The 22,524-nt window shown below is 44.2% G+C and overlaps 1 protein-coding gene across 1 annotated transcript in view; it reads left to right on the top strand.

Annotated features, from left to right (window-relative positions):
* The first annotated feature begins 4,203 nt into the window (after positions 1-4,203).
* TBC1D15 (TBC1 domain family member 15) overlaps positions 4,204-22,524 on the top strand; it is a 126,747-nt gene continuing 108,426 nt past the window's right edge. Inside the window, exons 1-4 of the mRNA XM_040343988.1 lie at positions 4,204-4,375; positions 12,058-12,156; positions 15,324-15,398; positions 19,135-19,270. Coding sequence (XP_040199922.1) covers positions 4,352-4,375; positions 12,058-12,156; positions 15,324-15,398; positions 19,135-19,270 — 334 coding nt within the window. The 5' untranslated portion in view covers positions 4,204-4,351. The remainder of the gene's footprint in view (positions 4,376-12,057; positions 12,157-15,323; positions 15,399-19,134; positions 19,271-22,524) is intronic.

The raw sequence follows: 22,524 nt of genomic DNA, 5'->3' as shown, positions 1-22,524 counted from the left end.
TGTCGTGCTCGCCCCCCTTCCTTAAGGGGGAGGGGGCGAGCAGGAGAGTCAGGACGCCCACTAACACAGCTCCTTTCTCTATCTGCAACGTAGAGAGTGTCCTGACTATCCTGCTCGCCCCCTCTCCCCTCAATGAAGGGGGCGAGCAGGACAGTCCATGCCAGGGAGAAAGCCTTGCATTACGGTGTGTAGTTACAGACAGAAGAACAGGAAGTGAGGATTTCTCAGAAGAAATAAGGACATTTAAAAGCAAAATCGAGGGATGAGGTAAGTGTAGGAGGACTGCACTGAGGTAAAGGAAGCTATTTAGGAAAAAAAATTGTACCTTTACAACCCCTGTAAGTTCAATGCTTGCGAGCATTCGTGTTTTTTTGCGTGCCGGAATTGCGTACAGACGATCAGAGTTTCCGACAAGAACTTTTCCCATCTGAAAATTTGAGAACCAGCTCTCAAATTTTTCTTGCCGGAAATTCCGACACAAAAATTCAGATGGAGCCTAGACACTGTCGGAATTTCCGACCAAAAGCTCACATCGAACTTTTCTTGTCGAATTTCCAATCGTGTGTACGCGGCATTAGAGTCTGCAAAAGACTTGAGACTGTGGTGAAGGTTCCCCTTCCAGCAGGACAATGACCCTAAACATACAGCCAGATCTACAATTGAATGGTTTGGATCGAAGCATATTCATGTGTTAGAATGGCCCAGTCAAAGCCCAGACCTAAATCCCATTGAGAGTCTGTGGAAAGACTTCAAAATTGCTGTTCACAGATGCTCTCCATCCAATATGACAGAGCTTGAGCTATTTTGCAAAGAAGAATGGGCAAAAATATCACTCTCTAGATGTGCAAAGCTGGTAGTGACATCCCCATAAAGACTTGCAGCTTCAATTGCAGGAAAAGGTGGTTCCACAAAGTATTGACTCAGGGGGGCTGAATACAAATGTGCGCCACACTTTTCACATATTTAGTTGTAAAAAAAAAAAAAAAATTAAAACCATTTATAATTTTTCTCCCACATCACAATTATGTGCCACTTTGTACATGGAAAAGTTATCTTCTGTCACTTTTTAAAATCATTGCGGTCGTGCGGGGCTCCGCCCACACGGCTGCATTTTTCATTCACACAGCTCTGTGTGAATGAACTAGAAGCCCCGACATCCTTTGCAGCTGTTGCATCGTAGTTCTCAATGAACTACCATGGTGCCGTGGGATGTATGGGCGCACAGATACTCTGACGGATCTGCTAGTTGCTGGTGCAGTGCTTTACAAACTGAAAAAAAGAAAAAAAATGAAATTTGTTTTACCTGCAAAAAAATATGCATTTATTATTTTTTTCTAAGGCCCCTTTCAGAAGTCCGCTCCGTCTGTCCGTTCATTACAAGTCCGTTAACGGACTTGTAATGAATCCCTATGGGGACGCGTCCGTTAGCGGATGGAGCATCCGCTAGCATCCGCGTCAGTCGGGATCCGCTTTTCCGAACGGAAGAAACCCTATTTTTCTTCCGTTCGGCGGAGCGGAACTGATGCAGACGGACAGACGGTCCGTCTGCATCAGGTTCCCCATAGGGGACAGCGGAGCAGAGACAGGGCGGTCCCTGCACTGTGTGCGGGGACCGCCCTATCCGCCGACAGCTGAGCGGGGATCCCCGCTGAGCTTTGGCGGACACACGGAGCGGACCGAGAAACGGTCCGCTCCGTGTGAAAGAGCCCTAAAAGTGAATTTATCCTTAGAAAAAAAAAAAAATACAAATAAAAGTCAAGGATCCAACGCTGTCCTCACCTAGACTTGTTTTTCACCAGTCTTTTGTGGCTTACACGCGATCGGAAATTCCGACAACAAAACCCTGGATTTTTTTCCAACGGAATTTTGGCTCAAACTTGTATTCCGAACGTCAAGAATGCGGTGACGTACAACGCGTACGACGAGCCGAGAAAAGTGAAGTTCAATAGGCAGTTCGGCTCTTCTGCTTGATTCTAAGCATGCGTCGAATTTTTGAGCGTTGGAATTGCATACAGACGATCGGAATTTCCGACAAGAACTTTTGCTGTCGGAAAAATTGAGAACCAGCTCTCAAATTTTTCTTGTCTGAAATTCCGACAGAAAATGTCCGACGGAGCCTACACACGGTCGGAATTTCCGACAACAGGCTCCCATCGAACATTTCTTGTTGGAAATTCCGATCGTGTGTACGCGGCATTTGGGTCCCCAGCGCCGGTTTGTTTACTAATGGAAGTCTGCTATGACTTCTTGCGGTTTCACAGCCTTCTTCCTGCTGCATGTGTGGGTTGCACTGCGCTCTGTAAATGGTACCGCAGCCTTCTGGGACCTGTCCCAGAAGGTTGCAGGCAGAGAGGAGGGGAGCGAACTTCCGCTCTGATTGCCGAGGCAGTCGGATCAGAGTTGGAAACAGGTACATGCTCCCTCCTCACCAAAAAAAAAAAACCCCTCCAAATGTGGGAGAGGAGGGGGGGGGGGGGTGTTACAGCAGAACTCCCCTTTCAGGGTAAAGCTTTACATTAACCACTTAAGCCCCGGACCAAAATGCAGCTAAAGGACCAGGCCCCTTTTTGCAAATCGGGACTGCGTCGCTTTAACTGACAATTGCGCGGTCGTGCGACGTGGCTCCCAAACAAAATTGGCGTTCTTTTTTCCCCACAAATAGAGCTTTCTTTTGGTGGTAATGGATCACCTCTGCGGTTTTTATTTTTTACGCTATAAACAAAAATAGAGCGACAATTTTGAAAAGAAAAATGCAATATTTTTTACTTTTTGCTGTAATAAATATCCCCCAAAAATATATAAAAAAAATTTTTTTTTCCTCAGTTTAGGCTGATACGTATTCTTCTACCTATTTTTGGTAAAAAAATCGCAATAAGCGTTTATCGATTGGTTTGCGCAAAATTTAGAGCGTTTACAAAATAGGGGATAGTTTTATTGCATTTTTATAAAAAAAATTTTTTTTTTTACTACTAATGGCGGCGATCAGCGATTTTTTTTGTGACTGCGACATTATGGCGGACACTTTTAAAATGCATTGTTTACTGTGGAAATGACAGTTGCAGTTTGGGAGTTAACCACAGGGGGCGCTGATTGGGTTATGTGTGACCTGAAGTGTGTTTACAATGGTAGGGGGGTGTGGCTGTAGGTGTGACATCATTGATTGTGTATTCCTATAAAAAGGGATGACACGATCGATGACGCCGCCACAGTGAAGAACGGGGAAGCTGTGTTTACATACAGCTCTCCCTGTTCTTCAGCTCCGGGGACCGATCGCGGGACTCCAGCGCCGATCGGGTCCGCAGGTCCCGCAGTCACGGAGCTTCGGACCGGGTCGCGGGAGCGCGCCGCCGCCCGCGACCCCATGGCTGGGCTTAAAGGGCAACGTACATATACGTTGATGTGCCCAGCCGTGCCATTCTGCCGACGTATATGGTCGTGCAGCGGTCCTTAAGTGGTTAAAGTAGAACTATAGGCAACATTTATTTTTTATATAGAGTGGAGATGGATTAGAGCATGTCAGGTTTTTATTTCTGTCTTTTTCCACATTAGGGAGATTTATCCTCTGTATTTGTCATGTTTACCATTATCATTGAAAGTCAAAGTAAAAGGAGATCCCAAATTTTGGGTTGTCCCCAAAGTAATCATCCAATAGGGACACTAGTTCTGGTGACCTTGGGGTCCCCAAGAGATCCCCTTAACTGTTTGGCTATGGGACAGGAAGTGAAGAAAAATCTATGCAAGGGGGAAAAAAAATCTGACAACAGTTATCACCCTCCCTTGCTCTATCCAAAATAAAAGTTTTGACCATAGTTCTACATTAAAAAGGTTTTTAAAAATTGTACAGTTTACTACTGCTTTAACAGGAACACAGTCAGCAATAAACAGTGATAAGCGTTCCATCCAATCCTTCTGCACTCTATCCAAAAATGTTTAAACAAAAAAGTGTTGACTTTAGTTATAGTTTGTTTTAACGAAGAAGCATTTGGTACTGTACAATGCAAATGATTTATTTTCCCCAAGTATCTCTACAAATAATCCTCGTGTGATGACGTGACCAACTGAAGCTAGAAACAGGCTCTTGTTCCGGTGTTCTGCCGAGCTGGTTCCTCCTATCGATATGGTTCCATCCGGAGTGCGCAGACGCAGTACCTGTTGTGAGGCTTGTGTCTCATGACATCTACTTGAGAACGAGGCGTGCAGCACGTGACGCCAATGTGGGAGTGAGGCTTGGAACGCAGGATACTGATCTGGGAGTGAGGCTTGGAGGGGAAGATCCTGTAACGGGCTTTGCCTGTGTGTTGTGTTGGGGCACGTGAAGTGTGCGACGTCATCATAAACACTCGTAGGCAAGATGGAGGCGCATGTCACAGGAAAGGTAACGGAATAGGGAAGTTTTGTGTTCCCGGTGAGGCCGGAAGTGCGGGCTCTGTAGTGCACGGTGTCACATTATGTGCAGGTAGTTGTAGAATAATGTGCAGACACCCTTCTATTCTTCTATGTCACCCCCTGCTGTGTCCTGTAGCCTTAGTTCCTGGCTCGTACTGTCACCTGTCAGTCCCTGTCCTCACTGACTTCCGGTCCTAGCAGGCGCCCTGTGGAGATGACTGTTTACTTCTATGTGCCAGCAGATTTGTGAATCGTACACCTGTACTCTATTACAGCGCTGCTATCCTAGGAGCAGATTTGTGAATTGTACACCTGTACTATATTATTACAACGCTGCTATCCTATGAGCAGATTTGTGAATCGTACTATATTATTACAACGCTGCTATCCTATGAGCAGATTTGTGAGTCACACACCTGTACCAGTGGCGGCTGGTGGTCAAATTTTTTGGGGGGGGGGGGGGTGCAAACAAACGTAAAACAAATTGCAGCCTCACTGTGCCCATCAATTGTCGCCACTGTGCCATGCCATCAGTTGTCGCCACGCCATCAATTGTCGCCACTGTGCCATGTCATCAGTTGTCGCCACTGTGCCATGTCATCAAACGCAGCCACTGTGCCCTGCTATCGAACACAGCCACTGTGCCATCATTTATCGCCACCGTGCCCATCAAGTGTCACCACTGTGCCATGCCAAACACAACCACTGTGCCCATCAGTTGTCACCACTGTGCCATGCCATCAAACGCAGCCACTGTGCCCATCAATTGTCGCCACTGTGCAATGCCATCAATTGTCGCCACTGTGCCCATTAATTGCCCCCGGTTTGCCCTGTAAAATGCCGCCAAATTGCCCCCCCTGCCCTTACCTTTCTCAGGTCAGCCATTCTCCCTCCACTGTCCCTCGATGTCTTCTCCCACCCTCGATGACGCTTCATCCAATCAGGTTACCGGTAACCAGACCCAGTGAACCTGATTGGCTGAGACGCGTGTCAGTGTTAACCAGGGAACGCACACCCCGTGCGTCCCCTGGTTAACTATTTGGAAGCCGATTACAGCCCACAGGCTGTAATCGGGAAGCCTATCAGAGCTGGTGGCTCTGATAGACACTTCCAAACACCAACCAACTGCTGTTATTCAGATGGCCAGCAATCACCAGGGGGTCGGCCATCTGAATAGTGGGCGGCAGCAGCGACAATAGATAGATTCATGCAATCCATGAATCTATGTATTGTTTCAGTGGCGGTGCAGGAGAGAGGGGGCGGCGCTCCTACGTCCACTATCGACGCACCGCCACTGACCTGCACTCTAATAATACAACGCTGCTATCCTATGAGCAGATTTGTGAATCGGAGAAATGTACTCTATTACTACAACTCTGCTATCCTATGAGCAGATTTGTGACTTACACACCTGTACTCTATTACTACAACGCTGCTATCCTAAGAGCAGATTTGTGACTTACACACCTGTACTCTATTACAACGCTGCTATCCTATGAGCAGATTTGTGACTTACACACCTGTACTCTATTACTACAACGCTGCTATCCTAAGAGCAGATTTGTGACTTACACACCTGTACTCTATTACAACGCTGCTATCCTATGAGCAGATTTGTGACTTACACACCTGTACTCTATTACAACGCTGCTATCCTATGAGCAGATTTGTGACTTACACACCTGTACTCTATTACAACGCTGCTATCCTATGAGCAGATTTGTGACTTACACACCTGTACTCTATTACAACGCTGCTATCCTATGAGCAGATTTGTGACTTACACACCTGTACTCTATTACTCCAACGCTGCTATCCTATGAGCAGATTTGTGACACACACCTGTACTCTATTACTACCACGCTGCTATCCTATGAGCAGATTTGTGAATCGGAGAAATGTACTCTATTACTACAACTCTGCTATCCTATGAGCAGATTTGTGACTTACACACCTGTACTCTATTACTCCAACGCTGCTATCCTATGAGCAGATTTGTGACACACACCTGTACTCTATTACTACCACGCTGCTATCCTATGAGCAGATTTGTGAATCGGAGAAATGTACTCTATTACTACAACTCTGCTATCCTATGAGCAGATTTGTGACTTACACACCTGTACTCTATTACTACAACGCTGCTATCCTATGAGCAGATTTGTGACTCGCACACCTGTACTCTATTACTACAACGCTGCTATCCTATGAGCAGATTTGTGACTCGCACACCTGTACTCTATTACTACAACGCTGCTATCCTATGAGCAGATTTGTGACTTACACACCTGTACTCTATTACTCCAACGCTGCTATCCTATGAGCAGATTTGTGACTTACACACCTGTACTCTATTACTCCAACGCTGCTATCCTATGAGCAGATTTGTGACACACACCTGTACTCTATTACAACGCTGCTATCCTATGAGCAGATTTGTGACACACACCTGTACTCTATTACTACCACGCTGCTATCCTATGAGCAGATTTGTGACTTGCACACCTGTACTCTATTACTACAACGCTGCTATCCTATGAGCAGATTTGTGACTCGCACACCTGTACTCTATTACTACAACGCTGCTATCCTATGAGCAGATTTGTGAATCGTACACCTGTACTCTATTACAACGCTGCTATCCTATGAGCAGATTTGTGAATCGTAGAAATGTACTCTATTACTACAACGCTGCTATCCTAGGAGCAGATTTGTGAATCGTAGAAATGTACTCTATTACTACAACGCTGCTATCGAAAGAACTGGAAGGGCCCATTCACACAGGCAGTGCCCTCTGAAGAGCAATCTATGTTGGATCTCTTTTCAGAGGGCATTTGACAGGTGGCGAGGAGTTGTTATGTCACTGCCTGATTTATCCCTGTAAATGCGCCCCATTGACTTGCGTTGATCACGCCTACTGAATGGGACATGTTGTTTAAAGCGGAGGTCCGCCCACCCCACAAAAATTGTAAAGTTAGCAGCTACAAATACTGCAGCTGCTGACTTTTAAACCCACGGAAAAAAAAACAACCTACAAGACAAAGGTGTAATGAGCTAGTATGCATAGCATTATGAATTACTTGCCTGAGATTCAGGCCCCTGCAGCCCTCCTTTAACCCCGCTCCGGCTGGCGACATTGCTCCCAGGGTTACTTCTAGGGGTGCAACGGATCGTCATTGATCCGTGATCCGAACCGAAAAAGATTGATCCGAACCGCACACCCGTGATCCGAGGATTGTTTTCTAAAAAATATAATAATAATAATTTGCGCATGTTCAGTCCACACACAGTGTGGTCATGGCGAACGGAGGAGCTTGAATGCCCCGCGTCATTTAAATCCCCTGTATGGGAGCATTTTGGCTTCCCTGTCAAATATAATGATGAAGGAAAGAGGTTAGTGAAAAAAACCGTGACGGTGTGTAGGCACTGTGGCACAAGAATGCCATATGACAGTGGGAACACATCAAGTATTGTCACTAGGGGTGCAACTGATCCTTACGGATCAGCACCTTCGGGTCGGGACACACAGCGATCCACGGGCCTCCCGGTCCATAGGAAAGGCCCCGGCTTCGGCCTAGCTTTCGAAGCGGCGGCCATCGAGGTCCACCCGGCGCGGGGGATGCAGGCTGCTCCTCGGAAGTTTGTGGGCACTTGAGCTCAATATGTCATTGACTCCTAACAGCCCAGCGATGAGCTCCATGCTGCACCTTGAGGAATCCACACGGGGAGCCGCTGCCGCCGCCGCACCGGGCGTCCTGCTGCTTGCCAGAGAAGAGAGAGGAGGCGATCGGGGGGATCTGTATGGACTGAGCACGTAGGGGGGATTTTCACTAGACACTCAGCCCGCCGATCAATGACACTAAAGGGATCTGATGATTGGGATAGTTCAGGTCACAGTAGGCAACTGGTGACACCACTTTCGTACATGGGGCTGCGACTTCCACTTGGCTGCACATATAAGTATTGCGAGATGCAGTTATTTCAACACAAAACAGAGCTTATACGCTTAAATACAGTATTTGTAAATCTGACGGACTGTTTAAATGTGAAAATCAGAGGTGTTCTGTCACATTAGCAATAAACAGTCCGTCGGATTTCCAAACACTGTATTTAAGCACATAAGCTCCGTTTTGTGTTGAGAAGAACTGTGAAATCTAAAACTCTGGTGGGTGTAACAAGATTTGTAGTTTTTTTTTTTTTTTTTGCTGATCCGATCCGTGACTCCTGATCCGAGGATCGATCCGATCCGTGAGTTTTTTGATCCGTTGCACCCCTAGTTACTTCAGAGTATCGCAGGCTCCGGAGCTGCGATGATGTGTAGACCTGGTACACAGAGAAGTTATACTACACATATAGAAGTGATTGTGGGGAAGGAAAGGGGTCAGCACAAGGATTCAAAAGATATCTGGAGGCTGCGGTTATTGCAAATGATTGTTGCCGGCCTATCTTTGGCTTCAGTGCTCTGAGGCATGGACCTGGAATATGTATACTGCAAGTAGGGTCTGAGTTCAAGTTATTAAAAAAACAAATATGTTTTACTTACCTGATCTTTGCAATCGTTTTGCACAAAGCAGCCCTGATTCTCTGCTTTTTGGGTCCCCCCTATTGGTGGTCCTGGCTCCTCCCCTCTGCCCCCAAACTTATTGCTTTTGCTCACTCCCGATCCCAGCTCCTGTAAATGGACATTGTTCGATCAGAAACCGCACACAGCTCAGCCCCGCCCCACCGCGCTCTCCACACAGGCTGTGATTGACAGCAGCAGGAACCAGTGGCTTCCGCTGCTGTGTGAACCACTGAGGGTAGAGAGACCCAGGACAACCGCTGCTCTCATGCACATCGCTGGATCAAGATAGGGCTCAGGTAAGTATTAGGGGCAGGGGCTGGGGGAGCTGCACCCAGAAAGTTTTTTTACCTTAATACAAAATATGCATTAAGGTAAAAAAAACATTCTGCTATTAGAACCACTTTAAAACCCAAGTCTGGGCAGAGAGATTCTATGTTCTGATGTGTAGACAAATATCAAGCTCTGCCCAGGTGTAATACTTGACCGGATCACTTCACAGCACTTTAACCACTTCAATACCAGGCACTTACCCAGGCCAGTGGGGGGGGGGGGCGAAAGCATACAGGAGTGTGTGTGGGGGAGAGCATACAGGAGTGTGTGTGGGGGGGGCTGAGAGCGTACAGGTGTGTGTGGGGGGGGGGGGCTGAGAGCTTACAGGTGTGTTGGGGGGGGTGAGAGCATACAGGAGTGTGTGGGGGGGGCTTAGAGCGTACAGGTGCCTGTGTGGGGGGGCGGGGGTGAGAGTGTACAGGTGTGTGTGTGTGTGTGTGTGTGTGTGGGGGGCTGTGAAAGCGTACAGGGGGGGGGGGCGGTGAAAGCGTACAGGTGTGTGTGTGTGTGTGTGGGGGGGCTGTGAAAGCGTACAGGGGGGGGGGGGCGGTGAAAGCGTACAGGTGTGTGTGTGGGGGGGGGCTGTGAAAGCGTACAGGGGGGGGCTGTGAAAGCGTACAGGGGGGGGGGGCGGTGAAAGCGTACAGGTGTGTGTGGGGGGGGCTGTGAAAGCGTACAGGGGGGGGGGCGGTGAAAGCGTACAGGTGTGGGGGGGGGCGGTGAAAGCGTACAGGTGTGTGTGTGTGGGGGCTGTGAAAGCGTACAGGGGGGGGGGGGGGGGGGGCGGTGAAAGCGTACAGGTGCTGGTTTGGGATGTCTCCTTTGGCCAAAATATACTTTCCTATTGTTAAACCTTGAAAGCACTGATGACTTATAATACACTCTTCGGGCCATATTCTCATACATTTCAGGCGGCGGAACGTATGTACTTTACGTTACGCCGCCGCAAGTGCCGGATTCCCAAACCACTTACCTGTGAACTTGCGGCGGCATCGCGTAAAGTCCACCCGTGTAAGCCATCCTAATTCAAATGATCCAGGCAGGGGGCGTGGATCATTTAAATTAGGCGCGCTCCCGCGCCGATCGTAATGCGCATGCTCCGTCGGGTAAATTACCCGACTTGCATTGCGCTAAATGACGTCTCACGGACGTCATTTGTTTTGACTGTAACGTAAATGGCGTCCAGCGCCATTCACGGACGACTTACGTAAACGACGTTAAATTTTGAAATTTCGACGCGGGATCGACGGCCATACTTAACATTGAGTACGCCACCTAGGGGGCATCTTTATCTTTACGCCGCGTATCGCTTACGGAAACGACGTTAAAACACTACGGCGGGCAAGCGTACGTTCGAGAATCGGCGTGAGTAGTCATTTGCATATTCTACGCTGACCGCCACCTAGCGGTCAGCGTAAATATTGCAGCCTAAGATACAACGGCGCAGGCTGGTGTATCTTAGGCATGTTTAAGTGTATCTCAGTTTGAGAATACACTTAAACATAGGAAAGGGACTTACGTAGGCGTATCTGTTGATACGCCTACGTAACTTGTTTAAGAATATGGCCCTTCATTTTCCTATATGACCTTGTAGGGGTGTGAAAATAAAAGGTGTGTGCAGTGAAGGACTCGATGGGATGGCTAGTGGGTGGATTCAGTGGGACGGCCAGTGGGCAGACCCTTGGGAATGTTTGGGGTGGGGGTCAGGCCTAGACTGTCTAAGGAGCCCCACAATTTCTGATGGCTGCCCTGTCTAAGTGTAAAATCAATGTTTTGTGAGTGGCTATAATATTCTTGCGGAGTTGTTTCATGGTGAGACATTGTAGCCTGTTTTCTCTATAGAAAACGATTTGGTATGTAGTAGCCTCTATCTGTAATTCCCTGGACAGACACGCCCAGTGGAGTTATTACAGTAAAGACCTAGAACAAAACACCTTACAAATGTTACAGAAGATCTTTCCAAGTATTTTGTATACAGTGTCGTTCAACGGAAACCTTTTGTTCCCTTGCACTGAGTAAATAGTAACCTGTAAAGCAAAGCTAAATGGCAAATCTTGAAGCGCCACTGCCAGCACTTGGCACATAAATTGGCATCACATAACAAGCCTGTCTTCCAATTCATGAACCCAGTTTCCTGAACCTCTGGTATATACGGTAACTATAATATTGACCTAGAGCATGGGTGCCCAACTGGCTGCCCTGCAGCTGTTGCAAAACTACAATTCCCATCATGCCTCTGCCTGTGGGAGTCATGCTTGTAACCGTCAGCCTTGCAATGCCTCATGGAACTTGTAGTTCCTCAACAGCTGGAGGGCCACGGGTTGGGCACCCATGACCTAGAGCATGGCTCTGTGCCTACCACCTCCAAGCCAGCCAGACAGGAGAGTTAGATCCTTGACCTCCACTACAGAAGCAGCACGGCTGGGTCTAAAACCCAACTGCAGTTTAAAGTGGAGCTTTACCCTCTTGAACAATTTTTCCCCAATAAATTGCGGATACCTTTGCATTGATGGTTTGGATATTGCCTTTTTGTGTATTTATTAAAAAGTACCTTTTTTTTTTTTTTTTTTAACAAAAAAACAGAGTAGAAGGTTTTTTATCTTAATGCAGAGACTACATTTGAGGTGAAAACTTTTAGCCTTTAGAGACACTTTAAGAAACTGAGAAAAAATATTTACATATGTTTTATATTTTTCTATTTCACAAAAAGCTAAACCTTTTGTTTTTTTGGAATGACTGCTTATCTAATTGACACCATTTTCTCTTTCTTGTAACAGATTGTGTATTACCAGGAAGGAGTGTTTATACATTCCTCCTGTGGAAAAATGGAAGATCAAGACAGTTTAATTCCGGGAGTATTACATGTTGTAGAGAAGGTAGAGTTGTTATTGTGTATGTTCTGTTACATGTATGTTTTTTTGCATATTATATATGACAGTGGTGCAGGGCTTATGACAAACATATGACACAATAATGGGAGGATATTAAGTCCCCTGCCCACAAGAAATTACAGTCTATATTGTGTAATAGAAAATTGTGGTGCAATAAAGTAATCCTCATTGTTTCTGCAATTTAAACACTTGCATTAGCCATAGTGCATTAAAAAAACATGATTTGGCACATGTAATGCATGAGTAAAGATTAGCTGTGTGTCCTAGAGTGAAAAGAATACTTCAGGTATAAATAAACTTTTCTATCGAGGGCTATCGTTTCTAGTCTAATAATGGATGTAGTGCACTGCTCCTTAAAGGAACACTAAAGGCAAAGTTTTTTAAATAACAAACATGTTATACTTACCTCCACTGTGCAGCTCGTTTTGCACAGTGTGTCCCCTAACCCTGTCTTCTGGGGTACCTCGGCGGCTGTCTCGGCTCCTCCTTGCAAAAGCTTTCCACCTTCATGCGAGCGAGCCGACTGTATCACTCGGCCCTGCCCCCCGGCACGCCGCATCATCCGCTGTGATTGACAGCAGCATCAGCCAATGGCTGCACTGCTATCAATCCGTCCAGCCTAGCCAATCAACGGCCAGGCTAGGAACCGAAGAGGATCACGTGGACGCACGCGGGACTTTCGAGGGGTCAGGTAAGTAAAACGGGGGTTCGGGGAGCGGGACCGTCGGATGTTTTTTCACCTTAATGCATAGGATGCATTAAGGTGAAAAAACATTTACCTTTACAACCCCTTTAAGTGGTTGTAAACCCTTGCATCTACCCAGTGAAATGACTGGTCTCAGGCAATACACAGAAATGAAACAAATGCTTCTACCTACGTTGTATCTGTAGTCTTCTCTCATCTACAGCCATTCAAAGTCCAGAATTTATAATGCTTGTCTGAGTGTTCAGAAGAATGTGGCTGAAGAGCTGAAGTTACACTCTGCAGAGCTCAGTGAGGAAAACTCCTAGAGCTGATTGGAGGGAAGAGACACCTTCCACATCAGCTGGCGCTCCCTCCCCTGTCGCCATTTTCTCTTGGTGTGGTGTCAGGAAAACTTGTCAGACGTAATTTTATGCAGATAGCAGAGGAATGAAGCTGCAGAGAGAAATGACACATAGTGCTCTGGATTGAGACAAGTGAGCACTATAGAGGGATATGTTTTGTTTTATATTTCATGTCTGAGGTTTGCAACCCCTTTAAAGTGGAACTGTGGCCAGATTTACATATTCCTAAAAGCAGTATATAAGCTTTGAAATTAACCCACAATAATGTCTGTAGCTACAGCCACATGGTGCAATTCATCCTCAAAGTTTACAGTAAATGGTAGAATCCGTAGTTATTCAAGTCTGGTCTCTCCCCTCTCTTCCTGTGTACCTGATTTGTGTTTTCTTTGGGCTGCATTCACACATGAGCGTGCGTTTTGTAGTCATTTGAAATAGTGGGGCGGAATCGTATCGATTTCAAATGACTGCATAATGCGGGACGCAATTGTGTTGCCATTATTTTTAAATGACAGTGTGCCCTGCTGTCTACCAAAAGAAGCTTGTAGTTAGTCCGAGGTTTGGAAATCTAAGTACTAAATCAACATTATGAATAGGGTTTCTAGCATAGAAAATATCCCTAAAAACTATAACATATAATATCCTTTAAGGTTTCCAATACAAGGACATCTAAAAATGTGAACAACTACAATATTTTTTTTTGTTTCTGACAGCAAGGCCTGGACAGAAAAATTGATTTTTGTGGCACAAAATAGTTTTTAAGCTTGACAGCTGGCGTTCCTGGATAAGTCAAATCATGTGGCTGAAACGCTGTATCCTGGCCAAGGCCAACAAAGTCCAGGCCTAGGGCAGCACTTTGCAGGGGGGCAGCACAAAAAGAGTCCCCGCTGGCTTGCACTACACTGTTAGGCAAATTAGTCTAGCACCCCCATAAAGCGGCTGCTCTGCTTCCGCCCCGGCATTCTGCAACTGTGTGTGTGTGTGTGTGTGTGTGTGGGGTGGGGGGCGCTTCTAATTTTGACTGTTTTATCATCCTGGACCACAAACCTTCCTCACTGTGCTATGTTTCTGTTGCACCATTGGCATTGTTATACTATCTTAGTCCTCTTAATAAAATTATCAGAAATTTGTGCTTAAAGTAGAACTATAATCAACACTTTTTTTTTTTTTTTTTTGGATAGAGTAGGGGAGGGTTATAGCCCGTCAGTTTATTTTTTACCATCCCTGTCCAATTGCGGAGATTTCCCTTCACTTCCTGCCTCATAGCCAAACAGGAAGCAAGAGAAAAACTATGCTAATTAAGGGAATCCATTGTCCACCCCCAGGGCCCTCAGAACTCGTGTCCCGCCCCCCGTGAAAATTTCCGCGTGGGTCTTAAAAAAACAGGGTGTGTCCTTGACAGGAAGGGGTGGGTCATATTTAAATTATTTAAATTAGGAGGTGCAGAAGTTCAGTCAGTCCTAGGGCAGCACAAAACCTAAATACACTACTTCTTGGCAGGGAATATCAAAGGAATGCCTAGTTGGCAAAAACATTCAATAAAAATTCCATTGGCATTTTTACTGACAGTGTGATGCTGGTGCTCTATTGAGCGTTCACATATAAGCTGTCTTGTGTTTTTACTGAGCTCAAAAAATACTGTGAAATACCACCTATACAGTATCAGTTGGACGTTAAACTGTTCTTGTTTTATGTTTCTGTTGTACTGATTGGCAAATAAATTCTAATTCTTACTGGTAAACCAGCAGCTGAAGTTGTATGGAAACCTTGATTGACTTTTTCTCTCCACCACGGCCACCTCCAAAGCCTTCCTGTTGGTTCATAAGACTGCAGCTCATGTTCAAGGATCAAAAGGAAGGCTCAAGAGGTAGGAAGTAGTAGGGTCTGGAAAAAAGTTGAAATTTACAAATGGCTTCAGCAGTATGGACAAGCAATTTTCAATAATATCTACTTATGTTCAAAATGCTTTTATTTTTCAAAGATTTATGTTAAACTTTTTTTTTTTTGTTTTTTTGATTCGCATGCTAAGTAAAACACGATATTGATTACATTTGACAGCTCTTTGGAAATGTATGCTTTTTGTTTTTTATTAATATTCTGTTTTCTAGGATGTTGAAGTTATAGTAGATTGGAGACCTCTTGAAGAAACTTTGGAGTCATCAAACATTCTGTGTGCTGTAAAGGTATTTTACTTATGTGTATCCAGCCATCTATAAAGGACCAAAACGCTTCAACTTTTGAGGATGTGAAACAGCGAAAACTGGAGAAACTCGCTGCAGTTGTTAATGGCTACCCACCCTAATTTTTTTCAGAATGTGGTCTCCATGACTAGAGTAGAACCATCATATGAACTTGGAAAATTCTCTTCTCTTACTCCGTCACCCACCAAACCAATGTTGCTGTGTGTTTGGTTGGGTCCCACGGGTCTCCCTGTTTCCTCCTCTCTCCTCCACCCTTTAATCTTTTCTTCCCTCTATTCCCTTTTGCCCTACCCCCTCCCTTATTCCTTTTCCTCTCTCTTCCATTCCCCCTCATTCTTTTGGTCTTTTCTCTTTTTTGCTACCCATTTCTTTCCCTAGCTAGATTCATAATTTTTACGATTTCTTTTTTCAACCACTGTTAGAAACTGGGACAAATGCCAAACAATCCTGAAACCTTCCTGCCTAACTCTGACCTCCGGCACCACTTGTTAATTGCAAATCCTACAACTTAAACCACAGTTGTCCTCTCAGTTCGCCAGCCTATACTTACCCTGCCACACACTCACATTTTCTGACATTTTATCTGTCTGCCCCCCTCTCTTTTTTTATGTTAATTATCTTGTTGCTGTGTAACCCGATTTATTGTCTTCCCCGACTATTACGTGTTATTACTTTTTGTATGTCTTTTTGAAACTTAAAAACTTTACAAACTTTTTGTAGGGCCTCATTTACACTAGGATTTCTCTCTGAAGAGCAGTCCACATTCGGATTCCCCTTCAGAATGCATTTGACAAGTAGTGAGAAAAGCATTGTATTGCCTTTTCACTGCCTGTTATAATCCTGTAAATACTGGGCTAAGGCACAGCAACCGTGTGTATTGTGTGGCAGTTGCAGCACGGCCCCATAAATCGCTTGATTGGTTTTTAAAATGTGACTCAGTCATTGGGTTTTGCCACCGCCAAGTGTAGCTGAGCCTTAAAAGAAAAACAAAATTCTGTATGGTTACCCTGAACCCCCCTAGATCTGTTTTATTTTTAGCAAAGGTGTATAAATCAAGTTAATTTACTCAGTACAGTAAGCCAAAAGCTAGCTTGTGTGTAAATGATTACTTTAGATCAGTGGTCTCCAAACTGTGGCTTGGGGGCTGGAATGCGTCCCTTTGCTCACCTTTATTCGTCCCCTTGGGCACTTTTCTACCACTGATGCAAGACATTATACCTACCACTGACACCAACAATAGAGCATAATTCCTGCTACTGACATCAACAGCAGGGCACTATTTCTCCCATTGACACCAACAATGGGGCACTATTCCTCAAACTGACACCGGTGATGAAGCACTGTTCCTCCCACTGACACCAATGATGGGTCACTGTTCCTCCCACTGACACTAATGATGGGTCACTGTTCCTCCTACTGACACCAATGATGGGTCACTGTTCCTCCCACTGACACCAATGATGGGTCACTGTTCCTCCCACTGACACCAATGATGGGTCACTGTTCCTCCCACTGACACCAATGATGGGTCACTGTTCCTCCCACTGACACCAATGATGGGTCACTGTTCCTCCCACTGACACCAATGATGGGTCACTGTTCCTCCCACTGACACCAATGATGGGTCACTGTTCCTCCCACTGACACCAATGATGGGTCACTGTTCCTCCCACTGACACCAATGATGGGTCACTGTTCCTCCCACTGACACCAATGATGGGTCACTGTTCCTCCCACTGACACCAATGATGGGTCACTGTTCCTCCCACTGACACCAATGATGGGTCACTGTTCCTCCCACTGACACCAATGATGGGTCACTGTTCCTCCCACTGACACCAATGATGGGACACTATTCCTCCCACTGATCCCAATGATGGGGCACTATTCCTCCCACTGACGCCAGTGATGGGGCACTATTCCTCCCACGGACGCCAGTGATGGGGCACTATTCCTCCCACTGACGCCAGTGATGGGGCACTATTCCTCCCACTGACGCCAGTGATGGGGCACTATTCCTCTGACGGACAGTAAACTGGCCCTTTGTTCATAAAGTTTGGGGACACTTTCTTTAGATAACATCTGAGATTTTAACAAGTTCTCACCTTTCTGTAATTCAAATTATCCCAGCATGCAGCGTTGGGAAATCTATTCATGTGAAACATGCCCTGAGAGTTTTGGAAAGAATTGGTTTGTGTAGTCATAAGCCATGTTATGATTTTCCCATATGTAGCACATGGTCTGGGTGTAGCAAGTGTAAAAGTGTTTTTGATTCTTGCCATGGTTCATACAGCAGTATGGCCAGTAAACCCTTTCATAGAAGTAAAAAATCAGTATCTGTAAATGGGTTATAAAAAAATAAAAAAATTACTTGTTTAATAGGGAGTGAATTGTGTCCTTGTAGAAACCACTTCATTACCTCAATTCGAAGTTCATTTTCTTTTTTTTTTTTGGTGATTCAGGGAAAGTGAGGTAAAATGGACCAGTGCTTTCTTCAGATCTAGTGATGGAAAGAAATAATATTTTTCCCTTGCACCTATTTGGATGTTCCATCACATGTTCATGTCACCTGACGCCACACTTTATTAAATCAGGCGCTGTGTCCTTGCTTCAGGTCATACTGTTTTATGCATCACCAGTACGTGCCAGGGAGCTATGCTCCGCAACAAACAGGCAGAAATTGGAAGACTTTATTTTAAAGTGATATCTATATCTGTTTATAGCCCACAATAGGAAGTTACCGCCGTATTTGTGTCAGATCAACTGGTATACTCTGTACTTGCTACATTTTAAAGAGCCAACACATGGGGAAAGTTACATGTATTTCATCGATGTACTGCAATTTGTATTTTTCTTCCTTTTTTTTTTTTTTGCTCTTTTATTCCCATTTAGACTTTAGGCGTTGGTGTCAAATCTTGTTTTGACAACTAGTAGTTTTTAAAAAGGAAAAAGATTTTGAGACTTTAAGTGAAGCAATGACCTAGTAAAGACGTATGCCTCCACCCCTGTCTATATAAGAAAAAGAAGAGGGGGCGGGACTTGGAATGAAGCATGCGGTTGCAAGTGAAAGTGGTCAATTGATTTCATGTATATTAATATTTGTCAATCAATTGACCATTTTCACTTGCAACCGCATGCTTCATTCAAAGTTCCACCCCCTCTTCTTCTTATAACTTTACAGTAGTGTTTTATTATTGTGTTTTTACATTTCATTTATATGAAGAAGAAAAAAATGAGAGAGAGATGTTATTATTTTAATAAAATTTTAATTCTGAAGTTTAGTTAATTTCCTTCATAACTTACATTCGATTAGAGGTATGTCCTGCTGGCTGCTGATTACTGTAAAATCTTTTACTGATGTCAGCTCACAGTGCTGAACTTCAAGCACTGCATGTGTTACCTGCCTCAGCTCTAACAGTGAATGATCATGCTGCTCACTCTCTCCCCTTCCTTTCCCCTCTTCTATTCACAAAACTACTTATAATATTTTCAAAGAGTACAAAGCACCACAGAATCCTTTGCACCACTTAAGGGAGTATCCGCCATAACTAGCAGCCAGCAGAGGATGTAGGATCCACCTGATTAAAGCAAAGTTATGTTCTTGGTGCTGTACACCCAAAACATTTTTAAATAGACTTTACTTTTGATGGAAAATGAGAGTGAGAATTGGCTATGCTTTTCCATTTTTTTTATATGGATATCTTTTTATAATTTCTAGGATTCCAGTTCAGTTGTAGAGTGGAATCAAACTCCAAAAATGCGGGCTATCTGCACCGAACATCAGAACAGCTATGAAGCAGAGTGGGATATGGTCAACACAGTTTCCTTCAAGAAGAAGAACTTTCCAAAAGGGGGTTTGTATTACCGATCACATTTGTTTTGACTGAAGTGAAGTTATGCTATCATTATCCTGTATATTTTTTTGAAAGCACTAACTACTGTTACTTAGATTGTATTGTTTAATGTTGGCCCCATTTTGCCTAGCCCTGGCATCCCTAGGGGGCGAAAGGCCTGCTCGAGCACGTGTCAATCAATGTGATTGGCTGTCGGTGTGCCGTTGGCTCTCAATCATGAGTATGGAGAGCTGGCTTTGACAGCTCAGTCACTGTGCTGGAAGTGCAAAGAGAGCATGCTCCCTGCTGCCCATGGGCACACGTGCGGCGTGTGAGCAATGAAGCCCACCTTTGTTGCCACACATATGCGTTATGTGGATGGCTTATGTGGGTAACAGCAGGTTAAGCTTTTGCTTCATACACAACTTCTTAGTAATTTAAATGAATAAAGACAAGCTACAAACACACCTGTTTATAGATTTTTCATTAGAGGTGCACTAAATGCAAAATTTTTTTGAGAGCTGCGGTGGCTCAACGCGATTGCCAATGCGCTGACAAGCCATTCACCTCTGCAGCTAGGGGTTCGGATCCCGGTCTCGGCTGCATGTGAATTGAGTTTGGTGGTCTCAGCCCGGCTCCCAGTGGGTGTGCTATGCGAGGTAAGCCTGCGCTTAGTACACCCACCCCCCTCCCACAAAAACCACCACACTTACACGCACTCGAAATTGGGTTAACATGCACGCACTTTGACCACGCGGTCTCTAAAAAAGAGCGGCGAAGGACTAACGGGGCTGGTTGAGCGGGCAAGTCCTCTCACTCCCTTATAGGAATACCCTCTGCCCTGTTGGGCTTCAACGCAGAGCAGGTAGGGCCGGCTGTGTGGGAGGACCCCCTCACACACCCGCCATTGCCACCCGGGGCATGGAGAAAGGTGGCAGATTGCCTCTGGGGGAGGCCTGCCTACTCCCAACTCCTGCAGTCCGGCTCCTCTCTCGAGTACACGCACAAAATACACTTAAAAAAAAAAATGCAAATTTTTAAACTTCAGGATGCACTTGGCTGAAACCGAAAATTAAATAATAATAAAAGAAATATAAAATTGCATTATATTTAACTTTTTAATTAATATACTTAATTTTAAATTAATATGAATTTATTGTTGGCCATTATCAGCACCTTTAGCGCAAAAATAGCTCAAGAAAAATACATTAAATTCTATGCATGTCTTTACGCTGGTCTGTTGCACTTCCGATCTTGCTTGCTGCAGTTAGTTAAAAACAAAACACACCTCCCCATTAAAATGCATTGAAAATGCAGCGAGAATGCATCAATAATGCACCCATGTCACATCACCTATGAAAAACGCACCATAAGCACAGTAAAATTGCCACAAAATCGTGCTAGTTTTCAGCATCATTATCGCCACCTTCCTCTCTGTCTGCAAAATGAGTAAAACACTATTTTCAGCCAATATGTTTCGGCCTCCGAAATTTCGGTGCATTTCTATTTTGGATCAAGTGGAGTTCAAACCTTTTGTCAAGTTTTTATTGCTGTCTGTTTAGGATTGGGCTAATTCCCCTATTTCTCATACCCCTGTACCAGACAGGAATTGAGGAGAAAATCTTTCCAAAGTAGACTGAAACCCACATAAAAAAACATTGGGTTGAGTGGAAGAGATCTAGAACACTTTTTAGGTTATTGCCATTACCCCTGGCAAAATGACAACAGTTCAAATCTTATGCCACATAACTCAAACAACTAATACACATCCAAGATTTCATAGCATTGGAATTTGGTGATTGTCTTATGTAAATTAGAACAGGCTTTAATACCTCCCATCATGTTCTTGGACAGTAAAATCTACCTTAAAACATTTCATGACACCATGGTAATTAGTTTAACTTCTTGTCGCCCACACAACACATGTGTAACTGTAAAGAGGTGGCCTTTAACACCCACACACTGCACATATGTGTTCATGGACAGCAGAGCTTTCTGTGCTATGGGCATGCTCCCAGCATAGTGACAGAGCTGTCAAAGACAGCTGTTGGTCCGTACTACTGATAGAGTTGGTGGGACTGGCTTCTGATCTTGTGGCCACTGTGCAAGCCAGGCACAATGGTCATGTGATCAGCTGATCCTTTCCACCCCCTGGCATTGCAGACCCTTTTTAAAGGGATGCCAGGGCTGGGTGGGAAGAAGGTTAAGGAACTGAGTGGCCTCGATTGGGTATAAATACTGGAGTAAGTATTTGTACTGAGGAAGTTACTTGATTTCATCATTCCAGAACAAATCCAGCTGAATATGACTAACTACTTTCCTTTTTCTAATTTTTCTTCGTGTTTCTTCACTTGTAAGTGTACTTTTTACAGTTTGTCAAATAAAGCCACATGCATTTGAAATTGTGGTTGTTACAGTAGATGATATTTGGTTTGCTAAAGTACCGTCTGTCCTAAAGATTGTCCTAAAGATTGTTCATTGTTTATGATCATAAAATGCTGTTTTTTTTGCATTTCAGTGCTGCTGCTTTTCTCCAACCTTTTTTTAACTACTTTCCATTTACATATACTTGTTCAAGCATTGGCTACAGCTTACTTTGGATCAGCTTTCTGATATGCAAAATGTGTCGGCACGACTGCTTGTAGTCTCCGCCAGAGTTTTTAATCACTTTTGGGCATTATGAAATTTACAGGCAAAGAATAATAGATGTGGGGTAACTGTACATGGTGGAATATATATATATATATATATATATATATATATATATATATATATATATATATATATATATATATATATATATATATATATATATATATATATATATATATATATATATATATATATATATATATATATATATATATATATATATATATATATATTTATTTATTTATTTTGCCTTGAAAAGGTATTCATACCTCTTGAAATTTCCCACATGTTGTCATGTTACAACCAAAAATGTAAATAGAATTTATTGGGGATTTAAGTGAAAGACCAACACAAAGGGGCACATAATTGTGAAGTGGAAAGAAAAATATAAATAGTATTCAATATTGTTTACAAATAAATATGTGAAAAGTGTGGCGGCATGTATTTGTGTTTAGTGCCCCTGAGTCAATACTTTGTAGAACCACCTTTCGCTGCAATTACAGCTGCATGTCTTTTTGGGTATGTCTCTACCAGCTTTGCACATCTAGAGAAATATGTTTGCCCATTCCTTCTTGCAAACTAGCTCAAGCTCTGTCAGAGCCACAGATTCTCAATTGGATTTA

Source organism: Rana temporaria, chromosome 3 (genome assembly GCF_905171775.1).
Source record: "Rana temporaria chromosome 3, aRanTem1.1, whole genome shotgun sequence".
Classification (NCBI taxonomy): Eukaryota; Metazoa; Chordata; class Amphibia; order Anura; family Ranidae; genus Rana; species Rana temporaria.
The sequence above is the reverse complement of the archived record's forward strand: the minus strand, read 5'-3'. Positions and strand labels throughout refer to the sequence as shown.